Source organism: Acinonyx jubatus, chromosome E2, assembly GCF_027475565.1.
Source record: "Acinonyx jubatus isolate Ajub_Pintada_27869175 chromosome E2, VMU_Ajub_asm_v1.0, whole genome shotgun sequence".
Classification (NCBI taxonomy): Eukaryota; Metazoa; Chordata; class Mammalia; order Carnivora; family Felidae; genus Acinonyx; species Acinonyx jubatus.
The window spans coordinates 13,580,356-13,595,670 of record NC_069396.1 but is presented as its reverse complement, the minus strand read 5'-3'; the positions used below and the strand labels follow the sequence as shown (position 1 = coordinate 13,595,670).

Genomic DNA, 15,315 nt, shown 5'->3' with positions numbered 1-15,315 from the left:
AGTGGAGTGTGATGCTAATTATGACAGTGATCCTGATTAAATAAATAAAATCGTGGGCCACACTCTTGCCAAAGCAAACAGGTGTCCAGGTCTGGGGCTTTAGAGGGTTTGTATGAAAATGCCATCTAAATGAAATTGAGAAAATTACTTAATAAAAGCCTGATAACATATCCATCCCTAGAGTTTAGGGATGAGTTTAGGTCTCATGAATTTCAGATGTATCAGAAAGAACTTGAAGGTCAAGGCCTTGCCATGGTCTACTTAGTCCTTCCAAAGACCTAACTAATTGTTTTGCGTGTTTAAAAACAGCAAAAGCTCTTTCATCTGGTCCTTTCTATACCCAGGTTTAGCTTTTTTGTCTAGGCTTGCATGTCTTTTCTGGGTGGGTTGATTCTGATACTTTCCCCTTTTCAGCCCCCTTTCCCTGCAGCTGTCAATGGGAAACCCTGAGTTAAAGAAAACAACAACAACAACAACAACAACAACAGAGTCCTAAGAGGTTATGAGTTTCCTACCATGTGTACTCTGTGTGTGACCCAAGTGAAATACTCTAAGTCCTATCAGCCACAGTGTTTCAGGTAGTGAAGGGTTAGCTTTATGCAAGTCATCAGGTCAACTGACAGCTTCCATTCTAGCTAAAAATGAACACTCATCCCGTGCTAAACCTCAAATTTTGGGTTAACAAGACTCACTTTCATGTCATTATTTTTGGTGTAATCGGTAGGAACTGCTTGAAGACCCTCAACAAAAGAATTGCTTTCAGAACTTGCAGAGAGCCAGCCGTGACAGCTCGCGGTGCCCTCTACCACAGGTTAATCATCTCTGACTGAGCTCTCGCTCAGTGCAGTAGGCACTGTGCTGTGCTCTTCTCTCACGTTAGCTCCTGTATTTCCCACAACACTCGGAGTTAATTATGCTAATGTCAATCCCTAGAATTGCCTTCATTTTACCTAGGAGCAAAATGCAACTCCGGTAGGGAAAGCAACTTGCTCAAGGTTGTATTTGTTAAGGTCACTCTTTGAGCCTGGCTCTGATTCAGACACCAGTGCTCCTCACCACGACACTATATTGTGACAGTGCAGCAAGGCAGGGAAGACTTTGAGATGTAGACACAAAATGAAACACAGATAACCTCATGATAGACCAACTGCAAACACAGGGCTCCAACTCCTCCTCCCCTGCACCCCACTCTGCCTCCCCTCCCCTACCACACCCACCTTCACATTGAGCACCACTGTCACGGTGCCATTTCTGGGTTGAGCAGCTGCCCAAGCCTGATCCAAGACAGCTGTTCTGCCTAGGAATTAGAATTATTACCATAATTTAGATGGTGCAAACTGTAGCTCGTCCTCGGGGGACTCTGACTGGTCCAGAGTGTCACAGCTAGTTAGGACCCCATGCTGGTAGCATTGGCCCTATTTGCCTTGGAAACAGTTCCACTACCCTAAGGAACTTACACTGTGGGTGCCCCTTGGTAAAAGAAAGCCAAATATGAAAAACAATGGAAATGTTAGTCATTACTCATGGAAGACCGCTGTTTAAGGAGTCTTGCTTCTAGCCCTTTTTTGATTAAACAGTGGTGACTGGGGGCTAAGGGATAGGAATGACAGGAGAGAAGATTTAAAAATGATTAATGTAGTTATTAGAAAAAAAACCATGTGACAGTGACAAGTGTGTTTAACTTGGGACTCTGCATTCTCCATCTGTAAACAAGCTCTCTATCCTTTTGAATTCTTTAATGGGTCTTTCCTTTGAGCAGGTGTATTGTACCTACGCTCCACATGGTGAACACAGAGGTGGACTTTGGGCGCTGCTTCCTGAAGTACCCCTATGAGAAAACGGTCCAGCTTGTCAATCACGATGACCTCCCAGGATGCTATGAGGTTCTACCTCAGGTGACTTACTTTATCCTTTTTCAGTGTTGATTTTTCTTCAGTTGGATTCCCTCAATGAGAAAGAGAAATCCTTCTAAAGAGCCATATTCCTGAACACATGACCTTCTGTAATTCTGATTTTGAACCCTGGTATAAAACGGGCATGGGGTCATAAAGCCACAGCTGGATTGCCACCTGCATGATCGAGCAGCTGCAGGTGTAAACAGTTCTTAATTTCCCAGGGAAATTGCCTTTGATAAAGAAAGGCAAGGGTCAATTAAGCCAACATGCAGAAGTCTCACCTACAAATAATTGCCTATGAATTAATCAGTCGTGGGAAATGAGGCAGAGCTAAGAGTTTTCATTTATGGCTATGGCTGTGACTTTAACAGCATCGCTAAAGTACACTAATGCAGTATTTATAAGTGGACTTGTTGAACTAGAAGGCTAGAGACACTACAAAAAGAAAAAATGAAGTTGCCTTCTAATGTTTTATGAATGGATCTGTCCACATGCCACTACACCCAGCTAGGTGGGGCACTGAGCAATTAAGCACATATGGGTTGAAGAGTCAAAAAGATCTTCATAGACTAAAGTAATGGAAGGTCACTAATAGGATGCAGTTTACCAAGAATGCATTTGGGTTTAAAACTCTATTGTTCTGTAAGGACAGTACTCTAATAAAAATTCATGCCAAAAAAAAAAAATCCCAAAAACAAGTCAGATGGGGGTTTTATCTGACTACAGTTTCAAAATGTGTTCAAAGACCAGTATGGAGGCCTCAGAACCAAGGCGGGTTAGGGTGTATGAGAGAAACACTGTGATCAGCTAAAGGAAGGAGATAGCTACTGCTCAAGGCAGTGCCAGGTTTTGTCTTCAGATATTGACACTGTATTTTTTTGATGGAAACATGAGAAAAAAAAATCACATGTGAAGTAACCAGAATGGCAATCAACATCATCTGGAAATCCAAGTTATATGAGGAGCACAGTGTTTAATTGGGAACAGGAAAGCCTTAACTAGGATGAAATAGCCACCCTTCCCTTCAAAGGGCTATTATATAGAAGAGGAAATTAGAACTATTGTATGGGCTTCTCTGAGACAAAACCAGAAACCAAGCGTTGGGTTGATGGGAGGCAACTTTTCTAACTTTTAGACGATCAACAATGGAACAGGCTAGCCTTGAGTATTGTATGATCATCTCAAGAACTTAGAGCACAGTTTACTTACATCTGGGGTAATAAGGAAGCTTTTTCTGCACAGGCGGGCTTGGAAACGGGTGAGGCACTTGCCATGAGCACAGAAATTGGTTGGCAGGGGGAGCCAAAAAACTTAGGAATCAAGATAAATCACATTTTTATGTCACATTTTAAAAATCAAAATTAATGCAAAATAGTTCATAAAAAAAATCAAGATAATAGATAAAGGCAGAATCAGCTGATTTTCCCTTTTGCTTCAGGTTTCAGTAAGGCTGGGCAGAGCATTGCTACGTAGGCAAGATGCGTTAGATTAGGCCATGTTAGGCCAGCCCAGGTGTACGAAGACCATGGGGGTCCCTGGACAGGTGAAATCTGTATGTTCTGTCTTTCTCCAACAGCTAAGGTTTCCCAGAATTACCCAAACTTATTTGGTCATGAGATTTTTTTAAGATTTTTTTTTAATGTTTATTTATTTACTTTTGAGAGAGAGAGAGAGCAACACACGTGAGCAGGGGAGGGACAGAGAGGAAGAATCCCAAGCAGGCTTCAGGCTGCTAACATAGAGACTGACATGGGGCTCGATCTCACAGACCATGAGATTGTGACCGGAGCTGAAATCAAGAGTCAGATGCTCAACCGACTTGAGTCACCCAAGCACCCCCATCTAGCTAAAGTTTTATTTGCTGCTGTTGTTCCATAAAAGCGAGTAATATAGGGGCGCCTGGGTGGCTCAGTGGGTTAAGCGTCCGACTTCAGTTCACGTCACGATCTCACAGTCTGTGAGTTTGAGCCCCACATCAGGCTCTGTGCTGACAACTCAGAGCCTGGAGCCTGCTTTAGATTCTGTGCCTCCCTCTCTCTCTGCCCCTCCCCTGCTCATGCTCTCTGTCTCTCTCTGTCTCAAAAATAAAATAATAAAATAAAATAAAAACATTTAAAAAAAAGCTAGTAATATGCTGCAGAGCAAGGTTCTAAAGGACATACATTGGTAAACACTGGATAACATTCATTCATTCACCTACCTATTTTGCCATTTAAAAAACATGTAGTGAGCATATGTGTTGGCCAGCAATCGCGCCAGCAGAGGCCCAGGTCATGCCCCAGGAAGTTGACAGCCCATGGAACAGATGGACACAGATAGTACATGCTATGGAGAAGGACTGTAGGATGCCCCCTAGGGACAGAGGAAACACCCTTACTCTAGAGCACGAAGGATACCTGTGGGTATTCAGGATAAATGTGCAGGTCCATTGAAGGGAGAGGGCATTCCAGAGTGTTGGAAGTAGGAAGCAGTATCATGTGTTCAGGAAAATCCGATGGTCCCTGTTGACAGAGCGTAAAGGGACCAGGTGGTGGAGGACGTGGAGGGCCAGGTGAAGGAATTTGGCCATGGGAAGCTGTTCCCATGAACTAATTCACACTGTGGATAATTTCTGCATCTTGCTGGGTTGTGCACTTTGGATTGGGGCCTTCTGCACACCCTGCTTCCCTTTAGCAGAATTGAGGTGCTGATCCCCATTTACTTGCCTGAATGATGACATCCTCCTAAAGAACCTGCATGGACTTGGGGCAACACCTGTTTCAAAATAATCTAATATGCTATTTATTTTGTGCCTTGCCAGGGGCTTGCTTATCCTTCCAGCTTGTCTCTCCCACCAGGTACATGAAGACATGCCGGCCGTGTTACTCTCCAGTCCCACCCCATGTGGAGTCATCCCCCCACACAGCACCATTCACATACCTCTGGCCCTGGAGACCCAGGTCACTGGGGAATATAGGTCCATAGTTTACATCTCAACCTTTGGGAGCCCGGACCCCCCTATGGTGAGAGCCAGTTTTCAGAATTACGTTTAAAATTGCTGTATATCTTGCATATTCCATGTCTGCATATCCTCTGCTTTCTCGTAATTCTAGAATTGTACATTTTCACTCTGCAGTGGCAAAGTACTAGTGTTGTGTTACTTCGGGAACTCATCTTCAGATCCATTGAGAAGTAGTGCTGTTTTATAGCATTTGTTCTTTTTAATTCCTTATTCATTCTATTTTATTTATTTTTTAATTTTTAATTTTTCTACAATTTACTTTTTATGTGTTAAATAATTTTTTTATTTAAAAAAGTTTTATTTTATTTAACATTTTTTTCATTAGAAAATTTTAATTCCAATATAGTTAACATAGAGTGTCATATGAGTTTCAGGTGTACAATGCAGTGATTCAACAAATCTATATATTACTCCATGCTCATCACAAGTGCACTCTTAATCCCTTCACCTATTTCACCATTTCTCCCCTCACCCCCCACCTCTCCTCTGGTAACCATCTGTTTTTTCTCCATAGTTAAGAGTCTGTTTTTTGGTTTGTCTCTTTCTTTTCCCTTTGTTTTTTTTTTATTTCTTAAATCCACATATGAATGAAATTGTATAGTATTTGTCTTTGACTGACTGACTTATTTTGCTTAGTATTATACTCTCTAGATCCATCCATGTTGTCACAAATGGCAAGATTGCATTCCTTCTTATGGCTATGTATGGTATTCTATTTATGGTATTTTATATATATATATATGGAATTTTCTTGTCTACAGCAATAGATCCCTCCATGTTGTCACATATGGTAAGATTTCATTCTTTTTTATGGCTGAATAATACCTTGTGTGTGTGTGTATATATATATATATATATATATATATATATACACACACACACACACATGCACACACACACATATATATGGTATTACATATACATACATATATACATATATATATATTTATATATATATATGTATGTATGTTTATGGAATTTTCTTGTCAATAGTAGTTGTTCTTAAACTCCTATCAGGAGTTTCTCACACACACAGACATGCCTGGCCCCTTTCCAGTCCTATTAAATCAGAATCTCTGAGGGGAGAGCAGATCCGTGTGTTTAACATCCTCCTCAGTTGTTCCTGGTACAAAGCTGACTATCACTCGCTTGCTGCATGTGGACTCTGAGAGTGGTTTCAGTCACTGCTCACTGGATCTTTCCTGTATATTGACTGGACTCATAGCTCAAATTAACCTACTGAAGCTTTGAGAAGTGACCTCTCTCCAAGTGTGGGAAGAAGGAGACACGGAAAGCTGTCTGCTGCCTGGGCTGAATCAAAGGGTGAATCTTGAATCTTGAAGGAGGTTCCCCAACAGGCAATGAATCCCTAGACATTCTGAATGCTTAGAGAGGAGAATATATTCTGCTTTTATCTCTTCCACGTAAGATGCCATAGATAAGCCACCTGACTTAGAAACCAACATCACAGAGTCAGCCCAACCCAAAAGGTGCCACCGGTCCAGCCACCTTCCCTGCACAGATGCAGCCCATGGAAAGGTTGCTTGCTGAGCAGGTGGCACTTCATGAAAGAAGAAAGTCCCCCTTCCTCAGGCAGACACAATGCCTGGATGAAGGCACAGGGCTGGGGGAACAGAGCAAGGTGGATTTCAGTCCTGAACCTCCACAGCTGTGTGCAATGGGCAGTCCTGTTGTGCCACTAGTAAGCAATAGAATGGGGGCTCCATCCAGCTACTTCTGACTCTGAAGTGTCAGTCCTTAAGCCCACTCTGAGTGTTCTCGAGGCTGGTGTGCTGGCTGGCATGTAGAGGACCATTTTTCTCATTTTGCCACAGTGTACGACTTGGGCTGACCAGGGAAGCCAATCATCCTTCTGGGGGAGGAATTCCAGGCTGGATTCACGGGTCTGACCAGCATGGCCATCTCTGGGTCACTCTGACCACAGAGTACAGGGATAAAGACTGACAGATCTCATAAGCACCCTTTTGTGTCCCTGCTCTTTATAAAAGAGATGGCCAGAATCTTCTGTTTCAAGTGATCTTTGAAGCCAGCTGTTTTCAGCTATCTTCATGTTCCTTCTCTTGTGTGGAACACAGGTATGTCACTTAAAGAGCATCGGAGAAGGCCCAGTTATCTATGTACATCCCACTCAAGTTGATTTTGGCAATATCTACGTCCTGAAGGACTCCTCGAGGATTCTCAACCTATCTAACCAGTCCTTCATCCCCGCGTTATTTCAGGCACGCATGGTGAGTAAGTAGATGGCTGGGCCATCATATGATGAAATTACAGCTTTGTCTCTATCTTATAGGCAGTGGTCCTATTTTTGCAAAATGACTTTGAAAGAAATGGATCAGCAGGACTAGAGATGTATATGGTTCAATTGCATTAAATTATGTCATTTTCATCCCCAATTGCTCTTTATTATAATCCTTTTGTTGACTAAGAAACACAATATGTATATAGTTTGGTAATCAATATATCTACTCTAGTTTTGGGAAAATGCTTCAAAGATCTTCTCACTGAACTGTACCTAAGCCTAGCCTTTCACCTCCAGAAAACACCTTTTAAATGTCTCTGTAACTGAAAATGCCTTTTTATCTTGAATTTGAACAATTTTGGCCACAAATATGTTAGTATGCTTATTCTCTCTTCCTTTTAAAAAGCAGTATTTTGACATAGCTTATAAGGATGTTTGAAATACAGCAACATAATATTCGCCGAAAGTAGAAATTAAAGAAAATAGCAAAACAAAGATAAATACAAAAATAGATATATAATAGTCCTAGAAATGAGTCTGTCTTGTGTCTCTGTATTTTATAATGATATTTAGATCTGCTAGCCTCCTATAAGCTCATTTTTTAACAGAGATAATACCAATTTTTGCAGAATGTAGGGATTTCTAGTCAGCAATTGAAAATATGTTTGGTTTTAGAAGATTTTTTGATTTAAATATAATTTTTTAAATAGCACAGCCCTTCTCCTATCCCCAAATTATTGACATTTGAATGAACACTAACACTTGGTTTCAGCATGTGTCAGATAGTTCTGAAAAATCAATTATTAATTTTCTCAAAGTCACTATTAGAAGGAACAGGATCACAGTTTTCTGCTGACATGTGGCAGCTCCTCAGAGTCATTGGTCCCAATTAGCATTCATTTATCATGATCATTATTCCTTTTTATTATCATTTGTCATTACTCCTCATAAAGGCAGCCATTTCCTGTGCAGTCACTGCTCTTTTTAGCCTGAGGTTCGGACACAACTCCACGCTTGTCCCAGTGCCTTATGGATCTTGTGTGGAGAATAATGTTTAATGATACTTTAAAAACCTACAGAAAAGACCTCTTTGCTAGTCTTTATCCAGTGAGTTAGTTGATGTGCTTGCTGGAAAACATGGGGTGTTGCCCAGAAAGTGCTGCTCTCCGTGTAGTTGTGTACATGCAGGGTTCACAGTGGAGAGACAGAGAGGCAGCCGAGTTGTCAAGGACAATGAGAGGTGGCTCAGGAGGGTGCTGGCAGATTACAGACGCTGAAAAAGGACAGAGACGACAAGAATGCTTAGGTACCAGTGGAGCAACCACCGACCTGCTCATTTTCAGATAACTCCAGATTTCACTTTTTATGTGAAATCTTTACCCTTAGATACATTTTAAGAACCAAAAAAGCACATCAAGGTTCTGTTGTTTTTTACTAATATACTTTACATATTGAATGACCCGGCTGGTTGTTAAAATGAGACTCTTTCTTTTCCACGAAGGCTTCATGATTCCATCTTTTGATTCTTTAATATCATCTTAAAACAGCAAGCTCCAGTTCCAAGGAGCCAAACGTGTGATATTAGTGGTCTGCTGTAGAATGTGTTTTTCCTGCAATCCTTTTCTGGAAAACTGGTGTTTATTGAGTTGGTTGTCCTTGCAGCATAGAGGTACTTCAACTGTAATTCTCATGGGTGAAGATTAAACTCCTTTCATATTTCAGCTGGAGTTTTGAGGGATATCCTAGTCAATAAACACTAAATGTGTTAATATTATAGGAATTGAATGACACTAACTTGAAAGTTAACTACAGTGGGAAGAAATTTCAACTTGATGTACAGTACTGAAACTGCAAATTCATTCTCACAGAAATTCCCAGGATTAGGAAAAGTTTCAATTAATAGTTGTTTTTTCTCCATCTAAGCCTAGAGCTCAGTACCCAGGTTAGCAGTGGTCACATATTTGTTGCATTTAATTTCTCACTCAGAAAAAAGCAGGGCAATGGCACATTCTTCATTTCTTCTGTTATTACTATGAATTCAGGTCTGAAAGTTCTCTTTTCCCGCTGGATGCCCTGACAGGAGGGGTCATCATCTCTCCTCTTTTGGCTGTCAGTGAATGGTGAATGTCAGCTGTCACCACATGCTGCTCTCACCACATGCTGCACCCACTTAACCTCAGCCTTGAGCCTTTGTCACACTCAGCCCTGTGCATGGCCTGCACATCTCAGCAACCCCTGTGATTATCTTCTCCCTGGGCAAGAAGCATGCTTGTTATCAGCTGGAGGGTCAGGGGATGGGAAGCTGGAAGCCCACCTTCACCGTTCTGTTGGGAAGATAAACGACTCTTAGATTGATCTTGAATTTCTCAGAAATAAATGCTGGGGGCATCTCAGTCGGTCAAGCATCTGGCTCTTGACTTCTTGACTTCGGCTCAGTTCGTGATCTCACACTTTGTGAGATCAAGCCCTGCTTCGGGCTCTGCGCTAACAGAATGGAGCCTGCTTGAGATTCTTTCTCCCTCTCTCTCTGCCCCTTCCCTACTCTCTTGCCCTCTCTCTTGTTCTCTCTGTCTCAAAATAAATAAATAAATAAACAAACAAACAACAAACATACATTTAACAAAAAAAGAGAAAGAAATGCTGTACCAAAAAAATGATTAAAAAGCCTGAAATTTCTTAGTATAATGGGAGTGAAGACAGTGAAGATTTTATTTTTTCTGTTTCAGTAAAGTATAAAAAAACAAAACAAAAAAGTTGATCAGTAAAAGCAGACTGTTCTGTGACCTGGAGCAGTAAGTCTCCTTTGCTCTGGAATGCCGGAAATACCAGACTCCCCTAAAGGTTCCCCGTGGCTGATTTATTTGGATTTAAGCTGAAGGTCTCAAAACAACAGAGTAAGTCACCTCCAGTTTGGAGGATTAAGAAACATCAGAATGTGAGAGCAGAGCAGAGGAAGGCTGTTTGGGCAAGAGTGTATGGGCTCGGCTCATACACACAGCACTCCTTGGGTGACAGCACAAAAGAGGGCAAGAATATGATAGGACCTCAGCCCTGGGCTAGAAGATAGAGAGTCCTTCTTTGCATGGGTGCCCCTTGCTAGACAGAGAAAGCGCATTGCTCAGCACTTATCTGGAAACATTTGGAACCCGTTCAACCTAGGGGAACTGTTAACTTGAGAACTTGCATACAGATGTTAGTGACACCTTGGGATTCAGCTGGTGCTAAAGCATTTCGCGGGGGCCTTCTGCCTCTGTGATCTGTGGGAGAGACCATTTTAGTTAGACCTTTAGAGTTTCTAAGATCCAGGAAACAAGAATTCTGATGCCTGAGTCAAGCATGGTTCCTTTTAAACATTTATTTTGTTGGTCACTTGCCAGAGCCATTCACGGTGATACAGCATCCCGGGAATCTTTGGGCTTTCACATCTCCTTCAGACCCTAAGCCATTGGAGTATTCCCTTGTTTAAGTAAGGATACCCTTTCTATATTTCCTTGTTTGTGTGCTCCTTGTTTGTCTCCTGCAAATGACAAGGGTCTCCGCTTTGAATTCCTAGTACCTAGCAGCAGGCTTGGACATATGATGATGATGGTATGATGGAATTAATTATAACTAATGTTTATTTTGTTCTATTTGCCACTTTATGTTCAGTATTTCACTTATCAGAACTCTCTGAGAGAAATATGTTATAGTGCCCATTTTAAGGAGGTAGAAACAGAGGCACAGACAGGTTAAATAAATTGGCATAAAAAACATCTAAGTGGCAAAATATTCAGTTCACATATGTAAATGTGTGTAGAAGTTCTTCACTACCATAGCTCTTAGAAGAGTTTAAATACAAAATTATGACCTATTTTAGCAAAATAAATAGAAAAACTCAGAAGGAGATTGGCAGGCATTTCATATCCAGTGAGACTGTTGGTGCTGGACCCTGTCCATTTTAGGACATAGTGGAATTGTTAGCCATTCTGGAGAGCTTGTTTGTTTATTTGTTTGTTTGTTTGCTTGTTTGTTTGTTTTGAGAGAGATAGACTGAGCGAGCATGCACAAGCTGGGGAGAAGGGCAGAGGGAGAGAGAGAGAGAGAGAGAGAGAGAGAGCATCTCAAGCAGGCTCCACACTCAGCACAGAGCCCAACACAGGGTTCAATCCCACGACCCTGGGATCATGACTTGAACTGAAATCAAGAGTGAGCTGCTCAACCAACTGAGCCACCCAGGTATCCCTGGGGATCTTATTTTTAACTTGTGACAACTGGTTTGTTAAAATCTATAGATATACCTTATATACTACACCATCCTGAAATACCTGAAGGTCATAATGGATCTAGAATTTCGTCCTCCTTTGGGGAACTTAATGTAGTAGGGAATTAGTGCTAGAGAGATTTCTAATGGACAGACTAACTGTCCAAGGCCTTTTGATAGATGATTATTAAGATATCACACCCCAGGGGCGCCTGGGTGACTCAGTCAGTTGAGCATCCAACTCTTGTATTCAGCTCAAGTCATGATCTCATGGTTCATGAGATTGAGCCCCACATTGGGTTCCGTGCTTTCAGTGCAGAGCCTACTTGGGATCTCTTTCTCCCTCTCCCTCTGGCTCTCTCTCAAAATCAATAAATAAACTTAAAAAAAAGATACCATATCCCATAATGTGTGTGTGAAGAGAAGAGAGAATGAGCTTTTTCTCAGCTTTTAAATAGCTTTTTGTTGTATTCCATTTATCTACCCCCGATTCAATATCCCTGGTGTCTTAAATGGTGGAGCTTAATGATCACTGTAATAGCTAACATTATTATGTACCAAGTACTGTTCTAAGTTTTTCATGTGTATTATTTTATATAATCTCAAGGACTTGACTGCATGGGTATGAGGCACAGAAATGATGAATAAGTTGTCCAAATTTGCATGACTATAAAATGAACACTAGAGCTATACTGCTATAATTAGTCTGGATATCTATTAGGGTTCCTTTTATGTCCTTTAGTAAAGGCTTATTCATCCTTTGTCATCTCTTCTGAGTTTCTTCCTGTGAATGGTACCTTCTATCTAATTAGATGTTAACCATGTATAGGAACTCTGTTGAATTATGTGTATCCGTCTATATCAGTCTTCAATCTTGCTACACATCTTTTAATTAGTTCTAATTGTTGGTAAACCCTCATGTGCAGACTTCCTTTCCAATCCTTACACCTTGCTTCTTATTCTTTGCTTATCACATTAGATAGGATCCTCAACGTAATATTGAAAAGTAAAGTAAGTTAGAGTGAGCATCTCTGTCTTATCCCTGACTTTAATGAATAAGCTTCAAATGTTTCACTTTAAGCTAATATCTTCCACGGATTTTTGATAAATACCTATGTCACATTCAGGAAGTTCCCATCTATCCCTCTTCTCATATCATGAACATGTACTAAAACTTAATGTGTTTCCTCTGTCCATTCAAATGATATGATTTTCTTCTTCTGTTAGTACAATGAATTAAGTTAATAGACTTTCTGGTTGTAAATCACCTTTACATTCTTGGGATGACTCTAATCAGTTATAATGTTATTTGAGTACACTACTGATACGATTGCTATCATATTATTTAGATTTTTGCATCTTTTTGTTAACAATTTTTTTTACATTGTGTTTTTCTGGTTGTGGTGTCAAGAATATTGTATTCTTACACTGTGAGTTAGCTTTTCCTCTTTTGAATCTTTGAAAAGATCTTTACATAATCTATATAAAGAAGTAGTAAAGAAATTTTAACTAGCATGCAAGAAATAGTAAGGAAATTTCAACTAATGATTTATTTTCTATAATGGTTATTTAGATTTTAATTTTTCTAGAAATTTTTCATTTTATCTAAATTTGCAAATGTATTGGCATAAAATTATTCTAATGTTTTTATGATTTAAAAATGTCCATGTACTAATTTCTGCTCTTAGTTTTACCATTTTTTTCTACGTTCCTTACAATTATTTTGTTCTTCTTCAAGTACCTTAAACTGGAATGTTTAACAATATTTTAAATATTAGTTTAATCATGTATTTAAAGTTTATAAATATGCTCTTTATGTAACACTTTAGCTCCATAGCAATCATCTTTATTTGCAACACTTTTTTATAAATATTTGGTAAACTTTACTGTGATTTTCTTTTTAATATGTGAGTTATATATTGTTGTATATTTTTAATTTTTTACATTTCCATTTTGTATGGAAATTTAATAGATAACTTTAAACTGTAATGAAATTGAAACACATGGTTTGTGTGACACATAGTCTTTGAATTTGTGCTTTGGGATACAGTGCTATCGTTGGTTTTGATAAATATTTCATATGATCTTAAAAAAGAATATAGCCTCTCTAGTGATTGAGTGTGACAGACTAATCATCTATCTGTGTGTTTGTATTAGATCAAGCTTATTGAGTGTATTGTTTAAATCTTTTACAGCCTTACTAATTATCTGTATGATATAGCAGTTTCCTATAGATTTTATCTAAGTCTTCCACTTTTCCCTTTCTCCTTGTACTTACATCAATTTTTTCTCCATGTATTTCAAGGCTATGTTAGTAGGTGCATATAAATTCATGACTTTTATTTCTCCTTGGCATATTATTCCTTTTTTTATAATATATTGTCCATCTTAATTCCTGTATATACTTTCTGACTTAAATTATGTTTTACCTGATAGTTAGCATTTGCCTGGTATATCTTTCTATTCCTTTATTTTCATATTTATGTGTATGTGTGTGTGTGTGTGTAATTTGTTTTGTACGTTAACAAAATCTCTTTTAAATAGCATGTGACTACATTTTTAAAAATCTGATGATAGACTCAGTCTTTTAATTGACAAGTATCTTGGTTTCATATTATTGCAGTAATATATTTATTATAGTTCTGGAAGACATTAGTCTAAATGTTTTCATAAAAGACTGTGTACTTTTTTAAGATTCTGGAGAAGAATCTGATTCCTTGCCTTTTATAGCTTCTGGAGACCACCTGCATTCCTTGGCTTGTGGCCTCTTCCTCCATCTTCAAAGCCACCAGTGTACCATCTTTTCTACTCCCTGACATCTGTTTCCATCCCTATATCTCTCTCTGACTCTGACCCTCTTGCCTCTTTCATATAAGAATATTTCATATGAGGATATTTCAAAATCGTTAATCACATCTAAAAGTCCCTTTTGTCATGTGAGGCAACATATTCATAGACATCAGAGGTTAGGACATGGACATCTTTGAAGGCCCATTATTCAACTTACCATACCAAGATTTTAAAAAATTTATGGTGATTGTTGATGTATATGAACTCACTTCTACCCTATCATTTCCTGTATACTATGCTGTTTTTTCCTTCTTTATTTCTTTTTTTGCTTTGTATTGGATTGATGAATTTTCTCCAAACCCTCCTCCAACCTCTACTACCTCTCATACATTTTTCCTATATTCGTTTGAAAGCTATAGAACTTATTTATTTAAGTAGCTCTCCTCACATTGTTAAGAAATAAATCATATCTTTTTCTAACACTAATGAAATAATTTAGTAACTTTGTCCTCCTCAAGAATAAGACGAGGACCCCATCACACATTTATTATCTCTTGAACTTTCCCCACTTCCGTAATATTTTTATTATTATGTAGAATTTTGGATCTTCTCATCTTTACCACAAAGTTGTTGGTTTTAGTCAGTTGGTAGTTTTCTACTCACTAGTTACCAAAATAGTTTGGTGATTTTTCTTTATTCTTTTTTTCCCCTTGTATCTCTCTGCTTCCTACTTGGTTTATATTTCTTCTTGCTAAATTATATCCTTCTAGGTTCTGTGCTAGAGGTCTCATTGTTTATGTATATTTGACTGTATCTTGATTTCACCTTCACTCTTGCATGATAGTTTAGCTGAGTATGAAATTCTATTTTACAAGTTTTTATTTCTTTGAAGATTGATCTCTGGCACCAATAAAATTCCATTGCTAGCCTGATTATTGTTAGTTGCTGATAAAATTTCATTGTTAGTATAATTATTACTCCTTTTTAGGTAATTTGTTTTTTTCACAAGGTACTTTTAAGACTGTGTTCTTATCTTTCATTTTCTTAGATTTCTCTTTAATGCATCAAAAGATTTGACCCTTCTAAATACTGGAAAGTTTTTGTCATTATCTCCTCAAATATTTCTTGT

General features: G+C 39.0%; 1 protein-coding gene across 9 annotated transcripts in view; it reads left to right on the top strand.

The window, feature by feature from the left end:
* Positions 1–15,315, top strand: part of HYDIN (HYDIN axonemal central pair apparatus protein) — a 438,409-nt gene that overhangs the window by 230,735 nt on the left and 192,359 nt on the right. For all 9 annotated transcript variants that reach the window (XR_008293813.1, XM_053211099.1, XM_053211098.1 and 6 more), the window contains 3 exons: positions 1,760–1,895; positions 4,733–4,897; positions 6,993–7,145. Coding sequence is in view for 8 of the 9 variants with exons in the window: in XM_053211099.1 (XP_053067074.1) it covers positions 1,760–1,895; positions 4,733–4,897; positions 6,993–7,145 (454 nt within the window). In the remaining variant the exon portion in view is untranslated. The remainder of the gene's footprint in view (positions 1–1,759; positions 1,896–4,732; positions 4,898–6,992; positions 7,146–15,315) is intronic.